This window comes from Diplodia corticola (assembly GCF_001883845.1).
Source record: "Diplodia corticola strain CBS 112549 chromosome Unknown scaffold32, whole genome shotgun sequence".
Taxonomy (NCBI): Eukaryota; Fungi; Ascomycota; class Dothideomycetes; order Botryosphaeriales; family Botryosphaeriaceae; genus Diplodia; species Diplodia corticola.
Window position 1 is genome coordinate 57429 of NW_017971511.1, and position 22497 is coordinate 79925.

At 59.3% G+C, this 22497-nt stretch overlaps 6 protein-coding genes across 6 annotated transcripts; 2 read left to right on the forward strand and 4 right to left on the reverse strand.

Moving 5' to 3' along the window:
• Positions 1 to 713: 713 nt before the first annotated feature.
• On the forward strand, positions 714 to 1680 carry BKCO1_3200019 (60s ribosomal protein l5; the record flags this gene model as incomplete). Its single annotated transcript, XM_020274406.1, has 2 exons — positions 714 to 754; positions 810 to 1680. The coding sequence occupies 2 exons, from the start codon at positions 714 to 716 to the stop codon at positions 1678 to 1680; spliced, it is 912 nt and encodes a 303-aa protein (XP_020129484.1).
• Positions 1681 to 2643: 963 nt separating this feature from the next.
• Positions 2644 to 6572, forward strand: BKCO1_3200020 (cell wall biogenesis protein mhp1; the record flags this gene model as incomplete). Its single annotated transcript, XM_020274408.1, has 2 exons — positions 2644 to 2662; positions 2749 to 6572. The coding sequence occupies 2 exons, from the start codon at positions 2644 to 2646 to the stop codon at positions 6570 to 6572; spliced, it is 3843 nt and encodes a 1280-aa protein (XP_020129530.1).
• Positions 6573 to 8965: 2393 nt separating this feature from the next.
• Positions 8966 to 10179, reverse strand: BKCO1_3200021 (set domain-containing protein 5; the record flags this gene model as incomplete). Its single annotated transcript, XM_020274409.1, has 2 exons — positions 8966 to 9095; positions 9182 to 10179. The coding sequence occupies 2 exons, from the start codon at positions 10177 to 10179 to the stop codon at positions 8966 to 8968; spliced, it is 1128 nt and encodes a 375-aa protein (XP_020129531.1).
• An 856-nt stretch (positions 10180 to 11035) lies between these two features.
• BKCO1_3200022 (s-glutathione dehydrogenase) lies at positions 11036 to 12618 on the reverse strand (the record flags this gene model as incomplete). The annotated part of the gene is made up of 6 exons (XM_020274410.1): positions 11036 to 11253; positions 11307 to 11956; positions 12148 to 12283; positions 12345 to 12459; positions 12519 to 12533; positions 12595 to 12618. The coding sequence occupies 6 exons, from the start codon at positions 12616 to 12618 to the stop codon at positions 11036 to 11038; spliced, it is 1158 nt and encodes a 385-aa protein (XP_020129532.1).
• Positions 12619 to 13422: 804 nt separating this feature from the next.
• BKCO1_3200023 (fmhp) lies at positions 13423 to 14554 on the reverse strand (the record flags this gene model as incomplete). Its single annotated transcript, XM_020274411.1, has 2 exons — positions 13423 to 14130; positions 14192 to 14554. The coding sequence occupies 2 exons, from the start codon at positions 14552 to 14554 to the stop codon at positions 13423 to 13425; spliced, it is 1071 nt and encodes a 356-aa protein (XP_020129533.1).
• A 2413-nt stretch (positions 14555 to 16967) lies between these two features.
• Positions 16968 to 18713, reverse strand: BKCO1_3200024 (amidase signature enzyme; the record flags this gene model as incomplete). Its single annotated transcript, XM_020274412.1, has 1 exon — positions 16968 to 18713. The coding sequence occupies one exon, from the start codon at positions 18711 to 18713 to the stop codon at positions 16968 to 16970; it is 1746 nt and encodes a 581-aa protein (XP_020129534.1).
• Between the last annotated feature and the right edge of the window lie 3784 nt (positions 18714 to 22497).

Here is a 22497-nt window from a genome sequence, read left to right on the forward strand (position 1 = left end):
GCGTGGAGAACGCGACGGCGGATTCTTAGCAACTTCTGAGGAAGAAGCAGAGGAAGAAGCACTGGTGGTGGGGGGAACAGGTACCACGAAGGAGGGATGGTGTTCAGAAATGGATGTCGCAACCGGCGGATGCGTTGAGAGTATCCAGTTGCCAGTATAGTCGGGGTTGATACCATAGAGAAAGGAATGTAGAGGCTGCTTTAGCAGTCTTATCCAGTGAGAGACAAAGGAGGCGCAACATCCAACCTCAAGATCGCTGTGATACAGTGCAGTCAAGGAGAACGATGTGACCGCACGGGCTACGTTGGGCGTCGCATGGATTCGGCACGAGCGCGGCGGAGTTTCGGGCGCCGGGATGGTGCTGCTGCCGCTGTCGCCCACCACAATTTCTGGTGTTGAGGGTAGCTTCTGCAGGCTCGCTTAAATTTCGCACAGAAATTGAGCGCAACTGCTCTCTCCTCCACGAGCGACCACCGACGACCTCGACAACCCCACGGACCCAGCCTCGTAAGTCCCACCGTCAGTCCTCTTCGCGATGCAACGAGCGTGCCTCAGCGATGACTGAGGCGTTTTGCGCGGCCCGCCGCTGCATCGCACCAACGGCCCCGCTCGATCAAGGCAGTCGGAACAGAGTCTCGCAAGTTGCTTCGGAAGGGGTTCTGAAGCGTCAATTGCTGACTCGGGTTTTGTTTGCAGTGTGAGCGACTGTCAAGATGCCTTTCACCAAGCTCGTCAAGAACAACGCGTACTTCTCGTAGGTTACCCGTCAACTACTACCCGCGCGCGCACCTAGCTGACGGACACGGCAGCCGCTACCAGGTGAAGTACAAGCGTAGGAGGTCCGGCAAGACCGACTACTATGCTCGCAAGAAGCTCATCGCCCAGGCCAAGAACAAGTACAACACTCCCAAGTACCGCCTGGTCGTTCGCTTCACGAACCGCGACATCATCTGCCAGATCATCTCCTCGGAGCTCACCGGCGACAAGGTTCTCGTCGCTGCCTACTCTCACGAGCTTAAGCGCTATGGCATCACCCACGGTCTGACCAACTGGTCCGCTGCCTACGCCACTGGCCTTCTTGTCGCTCGCCGCGCCCTGAAGAAGCTCAACCTCGACGAGACCTTCAAGGGTGTTGAGGAGCCCGATGGAGAGTACGCCCTCACCGAGGCTGCCGAGGGCGACGACGGCGAGGAGCGCCGCCCTTTCAAGGTCTTCCTTGATGTCGGTCTCGTCCGCACCTCCACCGGTAACCGTGTCTTCGGTGCTATGAAGGGTGCCTCCGACGGCGGTCTCTACGTTCCCCACTCCGAGAACCGCTTCCCCGGCTACGATATCGAGTCCAAGGAGCTCGATGCCGAGACGCTCCGCAAGTACATCTACGGCGGCCACGTTGCCGAGTACATGGAGACTCTTGCCGACGATGATGAGGAGAGGTACAAGTCCCAGTTCTCGGGCTACATCGATGAGGACGTTGAGGCCGACGCCCTTGAGGAGCTCTACGAGGAGGCCTTCAAGCAAATCCGCGCCGACCCCCTCAAGGCCGACCCTGAGGCCAAGGCCAAGAAGTCCAAGGACGAGTACAAGCAGGAGTCGCTCAAGTACAAGCAGCAGAAGCTCACCAAGGCGGAGAAGGAGGAGCGCGTCAAGGCCAAGATTGCTCAGCTCAAGGAGGAGTTGTAAGCGGGGCCATCAAAAGCTATGGGTTCATGGGTTCGGCGTATAGCTGGATAGGGATTTGTCGGTACTACGCTCGGTGCAGCATACAGTCCCTAAGGGGAGCGTGGACGGCAGTTTCATGAATTCAAGACATCATGCGTCCACACACAGATCAGATACCCGTCTTTGAAATGCATTTTGACTCGATTCATGGTGCTTGCGATGGCGTTAGTGAGGGGCAAGCCAGCCGCGCTGGCCAGACTCCCCACGAATGAATGCCAAGACCAAGGTGCATGTCACGCGGGCGCTGCATAAAGCGCCTGGGTACTTGTGTTACAGGACATGTTCGTCGCGCTCCTGGCGAATATAAGCCTGTCGCTTCGGAGAAGGCACTGGAAGCGCGTGTTTTTGCATACTTTGTTTAGTTGTTCTAGGGAGTAACAGGGCGGCCGAGATTGTCAGCTGAGGGCCGTGTGAGCGAAGACCCTTAGTAGGTCGTAGAGCGATGACGCACGGCGAACCCGGGACCAATCCTGTCGCACATCCACTTAATTGCCATGGGCCTCGCCTCCGCCTAAGGAACCAGAATACCCATACGTTCGCCCGAGTGCGTCGCTCAGCCAGCATCACCGCCTCCCGTCCCCCGCTGTAGTCGATTTTGGCGCGAACCGCGATGGCGCGCCACACCTTATAGCACGGAACATACTCGATCGCGCCGTGGGCCTGCTTACGCCGGCCGCTCTGATATTGTCCTCCGCCCTCGCGCCCTGTTCGCCCCTCCGCTGTGCGCCTCGAATCTTGCGATCGCCGTCCCCGAACCTGACACAATTGTCGCTGCGGCGCGCCTGGCGCTGAGCCTGCGAAGCACACCGATTAAAATTCGATTCACCACTGCCGAACCAGCAGAGACATGGAAGGAATCCACGGAGTAGACGTCAGCTGGTTGCACCACTCAAACAAAGGTGAGCGCAGTCCTTCGGCCCTGCCATGTGTGTGCTTCGCGACCGTGAGCGTGGCGATTGCAGAAGCAGCGCCGCCGGGCGAAAAGTTTATCGTGCAAGGCACAAATCGGCTTTGGCTGACACCCTCAAGATAACCAACAACGAGCGCATCCGCCCGCCGCTCCGGCCGCCGCGCGAGACTCTACGCTTTCAGCATCCCATGGCTCGCAAGCCGTCCCCGCCGCCGCTCCGCCCGCGCCTTCGCACAGCACCGAGACCCCCAAACCGCAAGAGCCCACGAATGGCGTTCACGACGTGAAGGAGCAAGAAGAGGGCCAGCCAGTCGTCCCGGCGCAGCTGGAGGCGAACAATGCCACAAGCCAGCCGAAGGCGATACAAAAGCGCCCGTCACTGCTGGGCCGCAACAATTCCGACAAGTCCGGCACAACCCCGCCTGATTCGCGGTCCCCGTCAAGGAGAGGCTCGTGGGTGACGAGCCTAACGTCCAAGTTCTCCTCGTCGCAACAGGCCGCAAACCACACGAGTGCAACGAACGGCAACAACGTGCAGAATGGCAAGCCGCAGGCCAACGGTAGTGGTGGTGGTGCCGGCGGCGCCGGCGGCGGTGGCCTACCGCTTATCAACCCGTACTCGCCGGGTCTCGGCACCCCCACTCCTCCCACCAATGGCCAGCAACAGCACCAGCATGGCGAGGATATGGAGCCGTACGTGCCGCAACCGCCCGAGACGTCGCGCGTGTCGTTCTTGTCGAATGCCCTAAGACGGCTCTCTTCGGGATCGCAGGCGCCGCCGCCAAGCAAGGTTACGGGCAACGGAGGCATGTGCCCTCGACGCGTCATGAACATCGACCAAAATCGCGAGAGGTGTCTTGTGCCGGAGTTGGACAGCTCGAAGCTTCGGAGGGTTGCCTTTTGCGTCGACGTGGAGATTGCCGGTGCACCACGATACAGGGAGAACGGCGAATCTCCGGAGCGGAAGAGGCAGACGACCAAGGACAAGAAGATGAAGGAGCGGGGTGAGGGTGAGGCTTTGAAAAATCCAGACGCCGTTGCATGCCAGAAAGAGAAGGATGGCGTGGTTCAGGTCAGCAACGAAGAGGTGGGAAACGACGAGGCGCCCAATCCGGAGGGCACAGTAATGGAAGGCGAGGAAAAGAGGGGAGAGTCTAGCAATAAAAAGAAGGAAAAGAAGAAAAGGTCAGAGGCGGAGCGAAAGGAGAGGAAGGAAAAGAAGCGTCGAAAGGCGGAAGAGAACGGGTCCGTTCCAATGGAGCTTACACGGGATGACGATGGGGGAAGCTCAACCCCTCAATCAGCGGATACCAAGCCGTCGAAGCCTCAGGATCGTCCGACGACGGACCCGTTGAGAATATATCGGAGATGCTGCCAGTTGAGAGAAACACCGATTCTGAAGCGAATCAGCGAACAACTCCAGGAGGCAGCGAGAGGTCCGATTGAGACTCCCGGTGTCGTCACTTGTCTGAACCTTACGGGCTCGCGGCTGACGCTGGCGGATATGAATACTCTTGGCGACTGGCTTGCGGTAGTTCCGATAAAGAAGCTGCTCCTGGAAGACTCGGAACTCACGGATGAGGGATTGCGCGTCATTCTCGCAGGGCTTCTGGCCGCTAAACCCCCGGATTATCACGGACGCTCGTCCGTTTCCATGAAAACGGACTCAACCAGGAGTTTCCAGGAAAGCACGGGCGTTGTGGAGAAACTGAGCCTAAAGAACAACCCGAAAATTACAAGAGAAGGATGGAAGCATATAAGTCTGTTCATCTACATGTGTCGATCACTCAAGGCGTTGGACGTCTCTCACATCCCTTTCCCGCAGCCGCGCGCACCTCCTAAGACCCATCCCTCGGAGCAGAAGAAGCAGATCAAAGTACCCGTCGATGACATTGCGGAAATCCTGAACAAGTCCGTGTCAGAACGGCTTGGTGGCGCACATCTGGAGGAGCTGCTCATGACGGATTGCGCACTGAATTCTCAGAACATCCGCAAGATAATTGACGGCGTCATCGTTAGCGGCATTCAAAGGCTTGGGCTCTCCAATAATTCCATCGATGCGGAAGGAATAGAGCACGTCGTACGCTACCTCCGTTCCGGCGTATGCCACGGACTAGACCTTGGCGGAAATGATTTGCGCAACCGGATGGAACAACTTTGCGAAGGTCTGCATGACAGATGCCCGCTGTGGGCACTGAGCCTTGCAGACTGCAACCTGGGTCCGGATTCGGTAAGGCTACTATTGCCGAAGCTGGTGCCGCTGCAGAACTTCCGGTTCGTGGACCTGTCACACAATCGCGATTTGTTCGCAACTGAGCCCAGCGCGTTGGCTACCCTACGAAAGTACCTCCCCCAACTTCACTTTCTGAGACGGATCCATTTGGAGGATGTGTCGATGACGCCTGCTCAAGCTATCGGGCTGGCGGAAGTCCTTCCGGAATGTCCACGGCTGGCTCATCTCACCATCCTGGAGAATCCAGAGCTTTCTACCCTGGCATCCGCATCGGACGAGGCATCTCAGGAAGAGGCTTGCGCACTCTATGCATCGTTGATGGTTGCCGTCAGGGTTTCGGACTCGATAATATGCGTCGATATCGACGTGCCCAGCCAGGACTCAAGCGAAGTTGTCAAGGCTCTTGCGAAGCAAGTCGTCGCTTATTGTCTTTCAAACATGGAGCGTGCCACAGCTCAAGAGGCTGCTGTACTGGCCGAGAGCGCTCCTGGCGCTCCTGGTGCCGCATCCAGCGGTGCTGAAAACGTAGAGATTCCCGAAGTACTCCTTCATCTGGTAGGACATGGGGAAGACTCCGATGGCACTGACGATGACTCCGCCGCGCCGGACGAGGACTACATCGTTGGAGGTACTGGCTTGGTCAAGGCGCTTAACTACTGTCTGCTTGAGAAGGCGTCCGACAATCTCAGACGGAAAAGCATGGCAGGAAGCCGACCTGGAAGCGGTGCCGCTACTCCCCGCAGCTCGAGCAGACTCGGCAACCGCGAACAGCGTTCGGCCAAGGCGAAGAGTATGTCCAAGGATCTGCTGCACAGCGCACGTAAGATCCGAGCACGCCTTCAACCGGCTCTGGCCAGGGAGGCGCGCGCCGGCGACGAGACGGCCTACAAGCGGCTGCTGTTCCTCGACAACACCCTCCAGGGCATCATCCAGCGCTTCGAAGACGAGTACCCGGACTGCCGCGTCCATCACCACCGCCCACCCACCGCCTCAGAAATCTCGGCCGCGCTCGCCAACTCGATCGGCTCCCTCTCCTCGGACCACGACCCCCCATCCAGCAACGACAACAACAACGGCAGCAACAAAACCGACACCGCCGACACGTCCTCAGCGCCATCGAAGGGCCCCTACGCCGCCCACAACACCGGCTTCACGGCCGCCGGCGACAGCGGCTCCGACGACGAGGCCGAGCACGACCACGACCACGACCACGACCTCCCCCCGCTGGGCCTGCGCTCGCGGCACAACTCGGACGTCTCGCTGGCCAGCCGCGCGCAGACGCTCGAGGAGGGCCGCATCCACCGGCTCGGGCAGTCGGTCCGGCGCGAGCTGCTGCGCCCGCAGCTCGAGGACCGCCTGCACGGCACCACGGGCGAGGACGCCGAGACGGCGCGCGAGCCGGCGCACCTGCGCATGCTGCGCGACCAGCTCTCGCAGCTCAGCGGCGGCGAGCTCCGCGACATGGTCGTCCGCGACGGCTGGGAGGAGACGGTCAAGAAGATCGGCGCAAACGCCGAGGAGCTGCGCGCCCTCGCGCGCGAGCGCCCCGACGAGTTCGAGCAGTGGCGCGACGCGCAGATCGCGGCGCAGGTCAATGCCGGCATGGACGTGCCGCCGGAGATGAGGCGGAGCAGCAAGGCGCAGGCGGATGATGGCGGGAGGGGGGGTGGGGATGGGGAGGAGGAGGAAAGCGCGATTGTAGATGATTGAAGTAAGTTAAGTCTTTGTAGTAGGTAAGGTCAGTTCGGGTCGGGTCGGTCGGTCGGTCGGTCGGACGAGAGGAACGGGTGGTGAGGCATTTTCATTTTTTTGGTTTCCTTCTGAGGTGTGTCGGTCTTGGTTTGGGGGGAGGGGGGGATTAACGGTCGTGGTTTGTGGGTCCCTACGAGTTGTGATCAGGTATGGGGTGGTGGGAAAGTTGGTGATGAGAGAGAGGGGATGAGAAAGAGTTGGCTGGGATGAGGACAATCCTTTTCTCTTGTTTATCTTCTTCGCCTCGTCGTGTCGTTTTCTTGCCAAACGATTCTTGATATTTTATTTTCTGCGAAGCGGGGAGGAAAAACTTAGCTAGCGAGCGTTCGTGTCCTTTTTTTTTTGTTGCTTCTATTGCTTGCCTCTTGTCCTCTTTGTCGCGTTCCCGTTCTTCTGTTACTAGTACCCCCCCCCCCCGGACCCTGGGCTTCAGGGAAACACATCCATTTTTTTTTCGTACGAGTAAGAGCGAGGTAGAGAGTGAAGATAAGGAGTTCGAGAGCGTGGTGCTTGTCGGTTGCGTCTTTCTTCCTTCAGCTGCTTGTCGTAGCTTGGGGTTATTGGGGGAATGGTGTTCGAGAACGGTCGCTACAGTAACTAGCCCGTCTGCCCTTGTCTTGATATCAAATCGATTGTCACGAATGAGCGCGCTCGAGTGAGCTGCAGCTTGATATGATTGTTGTTGTTGTTGTTGTCTTTTTTTTTTTTTTTGCCTTGGGGCATGCTATGCTCGTCATGTATGGCGGATTGTGCGGTTGTGGGAAGTGTTTACTTGTATTCGTTGGCTGGAGTCGTTTGGTTGATTTCTGCTATGGAAGGGAGTTGAGCAAGGATTGGACCTGACGGCAGATCTATGTTACGTAGGTAGCGGAGTTCTATATCTGCATGCTTTTGTGTGGTTTCGATACTCGCATCTGAATCCGGATAAGAAAGGTCATTTACACATACATCTTTGGAACACTTGCTTCAACTACCCACACAACGGATCCCCAGCGAAGCCGCGCAGCAAGGGCATGCTTGTCGGCTGGCGGTGCTCACTGCTGGTGGCGTCTCTGGATCTGAGAGGCGCGGGTGGGTAGGTTGATGGCCGCAGTTGCGGTGGCTGAAAGCAGTCTCGTCAGGTGAGCTCGTAACGAGTTCAGACGTGTGTGTGTGTGTGTGTGTGTGTGTGTGTGAATAAACTGGTGGGATCTCTTCAGTTTTGGCGTGGGCACGGTGATGTCCATTACAAATCTGCTTGTTCGCGGGAAAGTGCCGTTTCAATATCTGCGTTAGTAGGGTACAATATCTCTATGAGGTAGGCTCAAATCTTTTGCAATCCCTGTACCAACGATTGTATCCAGAACATTGGGTTCAGATGTCCCAGGAAAACACAGTCATGCGAGATGGCTTCCACTTACCGGGTGAAGGCTGTGCACAAAACGCTTGCGAAACGGCTTCCCTCTATGCAACCAGGCGTTTTAAAACTGTTGAGCGGGGCTCAAATCACTTGCTGTACCAGGATCTCCATATTCTGGCTGCAGGTGAAAACTGATCACAATATTTGGCGCAGAGCGAGTGCCAATAGCTTGGACTAATCAGAAGGGACTAAACCCCCAAACCGAAACCATCCGCTCTGCGGCAGCAAACGATCATCCTCACCAACGCCACCTCGTCCATACTATATTTCGTCTTCTACTGCGCCGACCCACTCCATTTTCTCCATGTCCGCTACTCTTATGGTCCTCACGCTTCCCGCGATGTCACCATTTTCGCTGTAATAGCTGCAAACCGTCAGATAAGCCAACAATGCCGGCGCTAGGACGTTCACGGGTACAGCTCGAGGCAACCGATATTTTGCCGCTGCAGTGACATCAGAGTCGAAATGCTTTAAGTGGTCTGATGGCACCGAAGGACATGCCCGCGGACGCAGGCGAGGATACCGAAGTGGTTGGATGCAGTCTGAACGCACACGATAACGTGAGAGGAGCGGAGAAGCGTCGTCGATGGCGGAAAGCTGAGGGTGCATTGATTCTCGGAAGAGCTGGGATGAACGTCTTCTGTGCAATTCTGAGGCTGTTCTCGACGGGAATGGATATGAGCGTGATGGCTTTTGCAGGTGTGGAGCAGGTTGACGTTTGTGTTTCCTCTCAGTGTTGGATTAATGGTAAGTGAACCAGAGGAGTCTTCGAGTTCGTGCCCACCGATGCGAGAACGATATAGGCCACGGATCCTATCAAAAGCCAGCTCATGAGATTGTAATGTGCGGCCAAGCTTATCGATGTGGATAGCTATCGTCGTAATTGAAAGGTTTAGAGAAGGCGGTGGAAGACGAGGATGTTTGCTGAGAGCAGCACGTGGCTGTGAGAGGTTCAAACACTCGCCAGCCTTTCCATGAGCTCTTTGACGTGTGGGTGGTCATCGCCCTGCCAGTAGATGCAGTGACGCAGCTCCTCTTCTAGATATCGGCGGTCCGCAGTTGCGGCAAATGCGCATTGGTAGCTGCCCATCATCAGCACAAGAACCGCTTCGGGGAGGAGAGGCAAAAAAAAAAAAGAAGAAACAAAGTAAGAAGGCAAACCACTCACAAGTTCACCAGAGGCGATCCGACCAGTCCGGCCCGCTCATGCAGCCTCACGCCCTCCTCCACCAACTCCGAAGATATCTCTTGCTCCCCATCAGCCCGCCTCGCCAACTCCGTCTTCAACGCCTTGATCCTCCGCCTCATCCCATCCAGCTCCTCCTCATCCCCCGCGCACGCCACGCAATCGCAGTCGAACCCGTACACCCTCTTCAACGCCTCCCGCCTCTTCGCCCCCCGCCTGGTCGAATCGCCATACGCGACCGTCAGCTCCTCCCCCTCCTCCACCTCCCTGATCGCATGCACCGTAATCGCCCCCAGCGCGTCGTTCCACGCAAACCCCGCATTCGGCACGCACGAATGGTTGAACCGCGCCGCCCGCGCCGCAATCACGCCCGCCCACCCGCCCGCGCTCTCCCCCTCCCCCACCCCGAAGCAATTCGCACTCCAAGCCGCCATCAGATGCGCCTTCTCCTCGACCGACGTCGTCGCCGCCGTCTCCGTCCCCTCATCCTCACGACTTCCCACACCACCACCCACCCCACCCCACGCGCCCGCCCACGCCCCCTCCCCCGCCCCCGCCCCCGCCACCCGATCCACCACCTCCTCCAGCCGCCAAAACTCCATCCAATCCCCCACCACGTCCTCGCGCGCCGCCAGCTCGGCTATCTGCCGCCGGCCGTCGGCCGAGAGCGTCGCGTGCGCGGCGGTCAGCCCGTGCGCGAAGAGCTCGGCGTTGAGCATCTGCGTGTTGGTGGCGGCGAGGAGCGGGCGGTCGGCGACGAGGCGCGTGCCGCGCGGGATGGGGCGCGTGGCGAGGGTGCCGAGGCCGCGGCCGGGGATGGGGGCGAGGCGGATGGAGGGGTGGGTGTAGGTGGTTGAGGTCGGGGTTGAGGTCGAGGTCGAGGTGGTTGGGGTTAATGGGGTTGTGGGGGTGTTTATTGTTGTGGCTGTGGTTGTGGTTGTTGTGGGGGGGTCGTCGGGGTTGGGTTGTGGGGTGGACATTGCTACTCACTGTTGTTGTTGCTGTTGTTGTTTTGGTTGCTGCTGCTGCTGCTGTTGGTGGTGGTGGTAGTGGTTTGTAGTTGACGGGTACTGCGATGGTGGTGTTCGTGGGGTTGGCTTGGGTTTGCGGGGGAGGCTTTAGGTGTGGAAGATCTTGTTTGGAGGGGCGGAGGGTGTTGGTGCCAAGTGGGAAAAGGGTTCGGAGGTGAAGAGGTCATGGGATGCTGCTTTCCGGACTCGAAGGAACGAGACTGGTTTCTTGTCGGTTCCCTGCCGCCAAGCGCGGGAGTACGTGTGGAAGAAGCGACAACTGTAACGCTGCCAAATAAGGGAGTAGCCTTGTATCTGCACACCTTTGTTAGCCTTTCCCTGCTTGGTCTCCTTGAGCTGACTGACCGTGTTGAAAGAGCCGACAGGCCATGTCGCGATATAATTATATGCTAGGGCTTCCAAGCCCATGGCGACTTTATCCATGGGGAGTTGAAGCTCCCATCCATATGAATATGTCATGAGATGTCATGAGATGCGGTAGCATCTTCCTCGGGACGGAGGCTTCAACTCCCCATAAGAGCCCGACTCACAAGCACAGCAGATGACGATACGTTTGGCATGGAACTCCTCTCGGTTAAATGTCATATTTACGGACTGTTGGCAACACACACCTACAAGCCATTTTTGTAACACCTTGCCACCAGACCGTTATCGCCTGACCTGATTAAATCGTAACCGTAGATCATGAGCACGTCACTATGCCCTCCGCTCGAACGAACTCCTTCTAACCGCATCAACCTGGGGTAGTCCAACCGACAAGAAACGCTTTGACTTTTTTTTTGTTTTGTTTTTATGGTTTGTTTGTTTACTCGCGCATGTTGACGACGCAGCGGATGCAGTCGCCCGCCTTCATGTCGGAGAAAGCCTGGTTGATTCCGGTCAAAGGCTGGCGGTGAGTGATGAACTCGTCGACCTTGAGCTTGCCGTCGATGTAGTCCTGAACAAGGTCGGGAAGCTGGGTACGGCCCTTGACACCGCCAAAGGCGCAGCCCTTCCACACACGACCGGTGACGAGCTGGAACGCTGTTGGAAAGATGTGTCAGTATCTTGTAAAGTCAAGGGCTTGGGAATCTTACGCCTCGTCGAGATCTCCTGGCCAGCGGCAGCGACGCCAATGATGATGCTCTCGCCCCAACCCTTGTGGCAGGCCTCGAGAGCGCTCCTCATGACGTGGACGTTGCCAGTGCAGTCGAAGGTGTAGTCACATCCACCATCAGTCATGTCAATCAGCTTCTCCTGGATGCTCTTGCCCTCGGGCAGCTTCAGAGGGTTAACAAAGTCGGTGGCACCGAACTTCTTGGCCCACTCCTCCTTGCTGTCGTTGACGTCGACGACAATGATCTTGCCGGCACCGTTCTTCACGGCGCCCTGGATGACAGAGAGACCAACACAGCCGGCACCGAAGACGGCAATGTTGGAGCCCTTCTCGACACCGTTCTTGCCGGCGGTGATGACGGCAGCGCCGTAACCGGTGGTGATACCGCAGCCAAGAAGGCAGGTGCGGTCCATGGGAGCATCCTGCTCAATGCGCACGACCGAGATGTCGGCGACAACCGTGTACTGCGAGAAGGTCGAGGTGCCCATAAAGTGGAGCAGGTCCTTGCCCTTGCACTTGAAGCGCGAGGTGCCGTCAGGCATGACGCCCTTGCCCTGGGTGGCACGGATCTTGCCGCAGAGGTTGGTCTTGCCGCTGGTACAGAACTTGCACTCACGGCATTCGGGGGTGCTGTGGTTTGGCCGCCGTCAGCATTAATTTTTCCGAACGCGGACACGACAAGCCTGGCCAAGCCGAATTGGCCGAGATATCGGCCAGCTGCTACGTAAAGTGGAGAGCTCCGGGAGCCCAAGCTCCCAGCTGGCAGCTGGCAGCTGGCAGCCCACTCTTCGCAAGCAGCGAGGAAAATTTCTGCGACTTACTAAAGTGCAACAACGTGGTCGCCGGGCTTTACGGAGGTAACGCCCTCGCCAATCGACTCGACGATACCGGCGCCCTCGTGTCCCAGGACGATGGGGAAAGCACCCTCGGGGTCCTTGCCGGAGAGCGTGTAGGCATCTGGAGGGGGTTTTCTCAGCAACGGCATTCCACATCTTCCCGAAGCTTCCTTGGTGCTCACCCGTGTGGCAGACGCCGGTGTAGTAGACCTGGATGCGGACCTCGTGGGCCCTGGGCGGGAGAACCTCGACGTCCTCGACGCTGAGCTCCTTGCCGGCCTCCCAGGCAACGGCGGCCTGCACCATGTGTTAACGGGTCGATTGCGTCATTGGCACCGGAGTCTCTTGTTGCGCACCTTGCAGGTGATGGTCTGCACGGCGTGTGTTAGCTGGCAAGTCAGGTACAGCAAGGTTCGGGCGGCAGCGGCGCACCTTTCCAACAGTGTCGGCAGACATGGCGGCTAGCGGTGGTGGTTGGTCGTGAGCTGCGGGGTATCTTTGGGAAGACGAGGGAGGGAGAAGAAGATGAGGTCAAGGCAGCCGACGGCGGGAGAGGCGGATCTATTTTATGTGCCCTCGTCCGAGAGCGCGAGCCATGTGGGGGACAGCGAGAGGGCGCCTGTTGCCGGCAGCAAGCCTCACGAACCCAATGAGCGTGCAGCCATGGACCGGCTGCCCATCCAACTCCGATAACTTCCAAAGCTTCCCCTCATCAGCCGGCGCCATCCTTGCGCGCCGGGGCGTGGCTCTCGGCGCGCTTTCTGACGAATTCGCTAGCGATGACGAGCCTGCACGCAGCGGCGGGGTAGGTAGGCGGGGTCCAGCGCAGCTTAGCCCGCCTGCCCGTCGGGACTTTTTGCCGCATCGGGTGCCCCAACTGCCAGTGGCACGGTGGGTCTGCTTGCCGCAATGGACTCAATTACTGCAATTGTCCCTTCGAGGCTGCTATCTGCCATCTGCCCGCCGCCGCCGCCCTCTGCCTGTCGGCTGAGGCTCTGCTGCTCTACCCGCCGCCTCGCGGTAACAGGCACGCCGAGTCATGCCCGCCATCTGCCTGTGCAGGCCTAGAAGGCATCTCCGGTTAAGGTTTGAGGAAGACTTTCACGCGCGTTGACCCCGCGTCCATATGCCGGCATTCCTCTAAAACTAGCAAGCCTTGGATTCCGAGAAATCATCGCTAAGTACCTATACGGACTTTGTTCCCTTGGCTCCGTAAACGCCGCTGCAATGCTACCTGTCCCCGATAAATTCCTAGCACGCTTATGAAGTCTTCTCCATCTCGGCCTTCAAGTCTGTATCCGCTTTCGCAGGCTCCGCTCTTGCGAACAGAGATCTCCTCTTGCTCTTCCTCTGCTCCTTCTCCTTCATCTCGCCCGCCTTCTCATCCACCTCCACTACTTTAGGTTCCCGCGACCTGCTTCGGTCCTTGCCGCCGCCCTCGCTACTCCGCCCGTGTCTGCGACTCCAGCTCATGCTCCTTGCCATGGCCTTGAACCCATCGTGGCGCTCTCTCCTTCTCTCGTCCTCTCCGGTCAGCCCGAGGATGCTCCTCAACTCATCGACCTCGGCGTGATCGCGCGTATTCTTCATCCGATGCACCCACGTTACCTTGCCATTCTCGAACAGCATTTCGCCGCCGACCTGCCTGAGGTCGCCACCCTGAACGATGCCCTTCCCGCTCTTGATGCACTGGTACATGCTCTGCATCGTCGTCGACACCATGCTGGCCTTCATATAGTCCGGACGCTTGGGTCCCAGCGACAGCGTGCGCATCATGCCGAAATAGTCGTACAGCTTGGCGGTCGGGTCGGCGAAGATGGGGAACGGGCAATTGGTCGTCTGCGCGTACATTGAGATCAACTCGGGGCGCCCGCAACCGACGACGGTGATGAAGGTGGGCGTGGGCAGCGCGAGCAGCGCGTCAGGGGTGACGCTGGCGGAAAGCGTGCGCAGGTACTCCTGGCAGTTCTGTGGGACGACTTGTCAGCACCGTGGGGATAGAGAGCGCAAAAGGGTTCGTGGGCCGTACTCCGCAGAAGAAGTGTCGCACAAAGATGATCAGCTGTCTTTCGGCTACGCCTTCGCCCGAGTACAGGCTTTTGAATGGTCGCGACTCGCCGTCGGCGCCCAGGACGAGCATGTCCTCGCACTTCTTGATGTCGGCCTCTGTAGGAAGCTCTTGCGAGACCTGCACATCGCCCTTGAAGTCGGCCGAGGGGTCGTAGTCGCATGCTGCTGCCATGGCTTCTGGTTCCTTTGCTAGCGACGCATCCTTCTCACTGGTGATGTCTGTTGCCGGTGCTGGCGCAGGAGCTTGTGCTTGAGGCTCGGGCTTCTTCTCCGTAGAGACAGGTTGCTGCTGCTCGGGAACCGGCTCTGTTGTGGCGGCCATGGCTGGTGGTGGAGGTGTGGTGTTTGGTGGCGCGTGAACGATGTGCGTTTGGGAGTCGCGGGCTGGCAATATTAAGTTGAGCGTGAATATGGCAGCGGTAGGGCGCTGCTGGTGTTCGTGTCGGGCGAGGCTTAGAAGCTTATCGGGCAGGGCTAGCTCGGGCAAAAAGCAGTAGAGATGGGCACGATGGCGCGGAAGGGGACGATTCCGGGAGACGAACCGGGAGGGGCGGGGCGACTACATGGACCACGCGCTCTCCGGCCGTAGCCTGGCTTGGTTAGAAATCAAGGCATTGTGCCGGTGCGGTTTGGCAGCATGCGCCTGTCCGGCCCTGGAGTGACGCTGGGCGCACGACGCAGAGATGGACTGAGCGCGGGTTTCAGCGCTGTCAGCGGCGTCGGCGTGGCTGGACCAGAGGCCAAGAGCGGCAGCGCCAGGGGTGTGGCCAGGGCACGGCCAATGGCAGCCAACTCGCAGCCACTCGCAGCCACTCGCCCCCGCCCACAACCGCCGCAAACCCTGGCGCCCGTCCTGTCCACGCAAACATCACCCAACGCCACCTCAACACCGCCTCCGCAGCCAAGCGACCTTCCGCGCGTTCCGTTGCCGCTGCCGCTGCCCGTGCCGCTGCCCGTGCCGATCTCAGCTCATGTACACACATGGGACACCCTGATCCGCCTCCGCCCTGGCTGGACCATGCCGCCGCACAGCATCGAGCTGCAAATCTCCGCGCATCGTCAGTCTGGCCGCCAGGCGCTCATCGCCCGCTCATTTTTAGAAATAAAGGAATTAAAGAGTCTGAGACACCCTTCTGTTTCTGCTCGAGCGCGTGCAAGTTCCCACAGCAGCACGCAAATAGCACGCGACTGATTGGCTTCTACGCGCGCACTCCTGCAACTGAACTCTCGGGTCATGATACTGCAGTGACGATGAACATGGCGCGCCGGGCCGCTGGGCTCAGCGGAAACTCTCGCAGCGCCGACGACGATACGTGTGTTGTTTTGGAGTCCAATCGGTCAGCCTTGGCGCAATGCTTTTTTAGGCCTTGCTGACCCCTTTGGGCACATCTGGATTGACTCTCGTCATCAGGGGCCAATATATCGAACAGTTGATGGCGAAATGTCTTCGCCTTGGTTTGTCCAGGGAGGCGAATCGGCACCGCCACCGTCCCTACACGCGGCACAGTCTTTCAGCGCGTACCTCTGGTCAAAGCTGAACCGCCGCGCTATGACTTGGGAAAATGAACAACACACGGATGCCAAAATAGGTGCGGCGGACTCTGTCTTACCTCCTTGGGGTCGTGCACCATGCGATCGTCCAAGGGTTTCAGATCAGCATGTCGCGGAGGCCACCCTGCGCGCTTCCGGTAGATCCACCCCTCCTCGGGTACACCCGATTACTTCGCAGTTGTGGAGAAATTCCTGGTTTCAGCGAATCATTGCCGGATAAGTGCTGTGGAGAGCCTCCAGATGGCACCAGACTGTGACTGTACCACCGTCTACCTGCGACCTTGAACGCAACTGAGATCATCAGAAAAGCGCGGAACATCTCCGCGGCCCCAAAAGAAAATTAGTAACGTCAGAATCAGCAGTCTTGCAGTGATTGCTCGGGAAAGACAGCAATGTTCCGATGTGGTAGGGTAAGTGTCTAGATGGTGCGTGTATTGTTGCGGTCCTCAGCGTTTTCCCCACACCTTTTGAATACATACTTGTTCTTTCGATTACTTCTCCCTCACAGTTTCCGTGCATCGTACTAATGATACACTCCCTTGCTGATTGTCAACCTCCGATACATTGAGGCCATTCCCACCGCCAATGCTGCGATGCTCTTAGTGTCTACATTCGCCCGGAATATTACATACAAGTTATATGCTCATCGCACTTGACTACACTGCTACGCGTACCTCGCCGCATCAGCTATCAAGACAATGTTCGCAATCGCCTTACCGTGATAGCCATCATGCTTGTATCCACAAGAACTTTGAACCAACAAGAAGTCACAGTCCGATATCCTGTCAAGAATAGATATATAGTTGGTTGAAGTAAGTCTAAATAGCTGTTATGGGTCCAGTAGAAGCAAATATTGCTGTCATGAATCGGAGTGCCAGTAGCAATTATCGCCACGTTATCCCTTGAATTTGTCTTTTTGATATTCGATTGATGGGCGTGAGCCTCAAGAGGTGAATTCTCCGCTTTCGAATACCTTTCATATGCGATCAGTCACGTCGAGCAACGGATGAATGCTCTATGAAGCCCAACAGACGCTGGCCAACAACACACATTCCATTATCATAAGATCATAAGATCATACTTACATCCACACACCACTGCAGTCCCATCACCACCCTCCATCGGCCCATCACACGATCCCCCAACCATTTACACACCCACCGCCATCCTCGCTCACAGACCTATCACAATACTCCCAACGGATACGCGTCCGGCACATTCCCCCTATCCGGCCTCATCACCGGCACACTCTCATAAACCTTCCCCTCCACAAAACCCGTCGCCCACCCCGGCGTCCTCCGCCTCGCCCTCGGCCCCACCGCCTCCCTCACCCCCTTCGCCACCCCGAACAACGTCCTCTCATCCCACGGCCGGCCCAACACCTCCATCCCAATCGGCACGCCCAGCGACGCGTCCTCATCACCACTCCCTTCGCCACCACCGCCACCGCTGAAGCCAATCGGCACGCAAACCACCGGACTTCCCGTCAGCGCAGCGAGTATCCCGTTCCGGCCGCTCTGGCTGGGTGCGCCCACCGGCACGACGAGGTTGCGCTGCTCCGGGTAGAGCAGGGCGGAGACGCGGTGCGCGGACATGGTCGCCGCGAGGGCGAGGGTGAGGTTGCGTATGCCGGATTGGACGGCGGAGTAGGTGGCGTTGGCGGTGCTGGAGCGAAGGGCGGTGGTGACGTATTCGTACTGCGCGGGGATGACGAGGAAGGAGCCGTTCCCCGTGCCCGAGCCCGATGTGTTGTTCGTGGCGTAGAGGGAGGCTAGGGTACGGGGGAAGGGGGAGGCGGGGGAAGAGGAAGTGTGGTCGGAGTTTTGCAGGTACGCTTCCAGGGACTCGCGGTACTCGAAGCGCTGGGTGTCCAGCGTCGCGGCCATGCCCGTCGCGTTGAACAGCTCCGTGTCATTGATGCGGACGATGGTCGCGCCCGCAGCCGCCAGCTCCCCGACGACGGTGTCCATAGCCTCATTGACGGGGTCCGTCTCCGGGCCCGCGGAGCGGTTGAAAAACGGCTCCAGAAGCCCCAACCTCACGCCCTCCAGACTTGACGACGCCCCCGCCAGCTCCGCCGCATAATCAACGCCCACGCTCGCCTCCGGAATCAACGCCGTCGCGTTATCCGCCTCATCATACCCCACCCCGGCCATCGCCGTCAACGCAACCGCCACGTCCTCCAGGCTCCGCGCCATCACGCCCACCGCATCCTGCGTGTACGAGATAGGCACCACCCCGCCGCGGCTCAGCAACCCCCTGGTCGGCCGCACGCTGAACAGGTTGTTCGCCGACGCGGGGCTGCGCAGCGAGTTGACCGTGTCGGTGCCCGTCGCGAGGACGGCAAACGACGCCGCGACCGCCGCGCCGCTGCCGCCCGACGACCCGCCCGGCGTGCGCGCCGCGTCGTACGGGTTGAGCGTCTGCCCGCCCAGCGAGCTGGCCGTGAGCCCCTCGAGCGCCAGCTCGTGCAGGTTGGCTTTGCCGAGCACGACGGCGCCGGCGCGCTGCAGCGCGGCGACCGTGGGGGCGGACGTCGACGGGTGGAGGGACGAGAGGGCGAGGTTGCCGCCCGTCGTGGGGAGGCCGGCGAGGTCGAAGTTGTCTTTGAGGAGGATGGGGACGCAGAAGAGCGGGCCGGTGCTGGTGTTGCCGAGGGAGAGGGCGTGGTCTAGCGCGTCTGCGGTGGCCAGGGCGGAGGGGTTGAGGGCGATGATGGCGTTGATTCGCGGGTTGTGCGTCTCGATGCGGGTGAGGAAGGAGGAGACTACCTCGCGGCAGGATGATAGGCCGGTGAATAGAGCGTGGTGGACGCTGGCTATTGTGGCTTCACGACTGTCGAAGCCGAGGGACTGGGCTGATGCGTGGTCTGAGATGGAAAGCAGAAATACGGTGGCTAAGAGACGGATGCATGGTTTTGAGAAGAGCATTTTGAGGGCATCTGGAGCCCGTTCTTTTAACCTTTCGAAGATTCGGTTGTGGCCAAGAAGCTTATACTGCCAGTGTACGATCAACTCGGCTTCTTGACTGGGTTATAAGGCAAAGTTATACGGACAAGGGCCCGGGGATAGAACAATAAAGGTAGGTCAGATGAGCTGATGCAGCCGTTGGGAGGTCTGGACGGAATTGGTGCAAAGCATGAGACCCAATGAGGCGGCTTTCCAACGCTCTGCGGCCATGGAGTTCCAGCGTGTTCGTTCAAAAAGCCAGCGGTGCCGTCATCGGCGGGCCAACCGGGGCTCAAAAGTAAACCCCGCATGCAGTCAAAAGGCGGAGAAGCAGGGCAGTAATCGTCGCGTCCAATCTGATCGGATCTCCACAACCTTTACCGAGCATCTGACTCATGAGCAAGTTGACTTATCACCACATCGTCTCTTTTGCGCAGCGGAAAGACCAAGTTGATACCGCGTGGACATTGCTAATGCCCTTGACTCTCTTCGCCGGGCGATGACATTGCGTCCGCCAAGCAGCAATCACCCTGCACCCCCACTCGCTCGTAAGGCGAAGCGCGAGCTAATCCACAAGCAGCCGCAGAGCCCCTGACAGACTTCTTGTCTTCCCGCCGCCGCACAACGTACCCGGTACACACGGCATCTCGTCGCGGAGACGGACCACGGCGGCGCACACAGAACCCCACAGGCAACTGATCTGTCGGTGATTGCCATCGACAAGCAATCAATAAAGCCGGCCGATGATGCTCGGCACTCGTCGCTCGAGCGCACCCCATCGGGCAAAAATAGAGCCCTTTCGGTCCGGATCCCGGCATATCACAGGCCTCATGCGGTGCATCGGTAATGAGCAGTGTTCAAGCCGGCGGCTAGACAGGGCCTACGACAACTAGACTTGGCTGCCAAGAGTGATCAAGAGCTTGGGACGGCAAATAGGGGCGCGGCCTGGTAATAGTACTTGCCGAGTTAGGACATACGTTTGTTCATCGCTCTATGCGCAGCTCCGGGCTCGCAGGATATCAGAGCTTCCCTTATCGTCGCATGAGCATCGAGCGATCCGCTAATTGCCATGGCAAATGATCCTCCAGAGGGCCTCAGCATGGCGCGTGCAGTCGACCAAACTTTTCCACGCACTCTGAATGGGGAGCGCCGAGCATATGGCGATGCTCGGCGGCATGCCGACTTCAGCACAGGTGTACCAAATTGGACCGGCTCGGATGCGCCGATTGTCGCCTGGCGCTGCCCATACTCTGCCTTGTGAGCAAGGTGCGGGGCAGTCGAGGAAACTGCGGTAACGTGCACGTCAGTGGCAGAAGCCTTGACGCACAGCACAACGTCTCAAGTGTGACGGGTCGGCCGGAGTAGGAATTTTGTTGTTGCACCAAATCTCGCTTCGCTTTGTGATCCTAATGCTCTTGCCTGCTCACCGCCGAAGGCTAAGTTGCAGCCACCAGATCCGCCATGGAAGATTCGTCCCATGGTCGAAAAGCGGGAAATCACGCATCTGCGCAACGATGCTCGACCACGTAGACGGCAATTCTGCTGTATCAGACGTTGACAGTATCGGGAACCTTCCTTCGACGGCCACGTTGTCGTCAATCCCAGCATGTGCTCCCTTGCATGGCTTGTCTGGCAGCTCAAATCAGACGACGGTTTTCACTCGATGTGAGCACGGCAGAGCCATGGGACAGAAAGCGCCGCTTCCTACCGCGCTGCTGTTTCGCGGATGGTCCGGGTGGGCGTCGAGCATGGAGCGGAGAAGAGGTCTTGTACGCGCCAGACGGTCGGTAGAAGGTTCGCATACGTGGCTCGCATCATTCCTCGTGCTTGGCCCTACGGAAGGGCCGGCAGGTGTTTGTTGAGAAGCTCGAGGACGTGCGAAGGGCGGAGATGGATCCAGAAAGCCGTGGCGACGCGTCTCAGAAGCTAGCACGGACCGAGGTTTGGCGGGCTGACGCGATGGAACGGTAGCATAGTCACGAGGGCTAACGAGTGGTGAAGGTTGAAGTACGGGGGCTTGCGGGCGCCGGCTGTGGTGTGCCTTATCTTCTCGATGTTGCTCAGCGTCAGCAAACGGTTTGTGGAAGGATGCAGGAGGAAGGTTTGCGATCTGCAGGCGGACGAAAGCGCTCGTATCTCGAGGCCGGCAGCACGTTGCGCGACGTGTACCTGCAGCAGCAGGCGCAGGCGGGCTGCCCTACCAGCCGCTGGGACCGGCGTCGGAAACAGCGTGGAGCAGTACGAGGCGCTTATATGCGTCGCACGGCGGCGCATGGCGGGAGATTTGCGTGAATACGGGACAGCGCATCACCCGCGTGTGGTGCCATGGCAACACGCATGAGCAGCAGCGGCCTTCGAGGACGGGCTATTGACGTCGCTCCCCGCAGGCGATGGTGGCGCGCCGATCTGCAGGAACCTCTGCCTCGGTGGCGCCTGTCACGAAACGCACGCTGTAGGTGAGGCCCGATTCGTACCTGCAGCGGCCGTGCAACGACGAGCGGACGAGAGGACGAGAGGCCAGCTGGCCGAGGCGCATTCCGGCGGCAACCCTGCGGCCACGCGAGCCGTGACCTCATCCACGGCGCAAAAATGAGTTGACTCTGATTGCCGTGGCGACTTGGGGGCCCGGATTGCGGCTACGCAATTGGGCAGGGTGTCACCGGCCGTGGTGGTGGAATGCCTTGCATGACACGCAGCTATCGATTGCGCTAGCGCCAGGTACCCGAGCAGCCACCCGAATTAAGATGCTGACTGGGCTGACTGGGCTGCGCGAGTCGCCGAAAGAAGCCAGCGCTGGGATGTGTCAGGGACAGGCCGTGGGCGGGCCACCTCGGGTCCCCAGACTGGGGCGTGCGTGCTGCGGATCGCCACAGGGAACGAGGCGCCGCCTGCAGCTCGACCTCCCAATTCCTCCACCGCCCCTCTCCCAAAGCAGCGCGCCCGGCAACCGATCCTCGCCTGCCCGAACGGGACGCTGCGAGATGCGTGTCGCACCGGCGATGCGTGCCCCGCGGCGCCATAGCAGCGCTCATAAGGCCGGCCAGCCCGCGGCGGCAGTGGCAGCGGCTTCCTCTGGAGCGGTTCCTCTGGGCGATTTTCTCGGCACATCGACACGAGCGGGTCCCCTATCGCCAAGCACAGCAATTTCCACAGCACACGCAGCCGGCGGAGTCTTGGCCCTGCTACCGGGCTGGGCGATCTTGGAACCGCCTCCTGAGCGCGCGGCAAGCAGCGGACTCGCGCGCAGAGCGGGTGCGATCATCGCCTCCGGAGAGGCCTGCGGGTGAGCAGTCCTCAGAGCGTGCCTAGGGCGGCGGAGCTGGCTGGCGACGGCGCCGGCGGACGTGGGAGCGGCGCAGATGCGGAGAGGGCGCGAGATTAATATTGCTTGGACGAGCCAATTAGAGCCTGGGCGGCCTCCTGCCAGGCACGAAGGCGTTCTGTTTTGGGGAATGCCACAGCTAACATCCCGGCCGCACGCTCAGACGACCCCCGGGCCCTGCCCCAAAACCTCCACGCCGCCGCTCCCTCCACGCCTTTTTGCTGGCGCCTCCCCTCCGTCCGTCCTGAGATGCTGTAAAGAGCCCGCGCAACCTCGCTCTCTTTCACGTCGCTCCTTACCTCCCGCCGCCTTCCGACCTGGGCTCCGCGCTCAACCCACGTTCGTTCTACCCATCAGTAATAATCCTCGTACGTCGACCATGACTGCTGCCGCACCCAACCCACCCGCTCGAGTCTCGCCCCGCCTGGGCTAACCGTCGCTTCA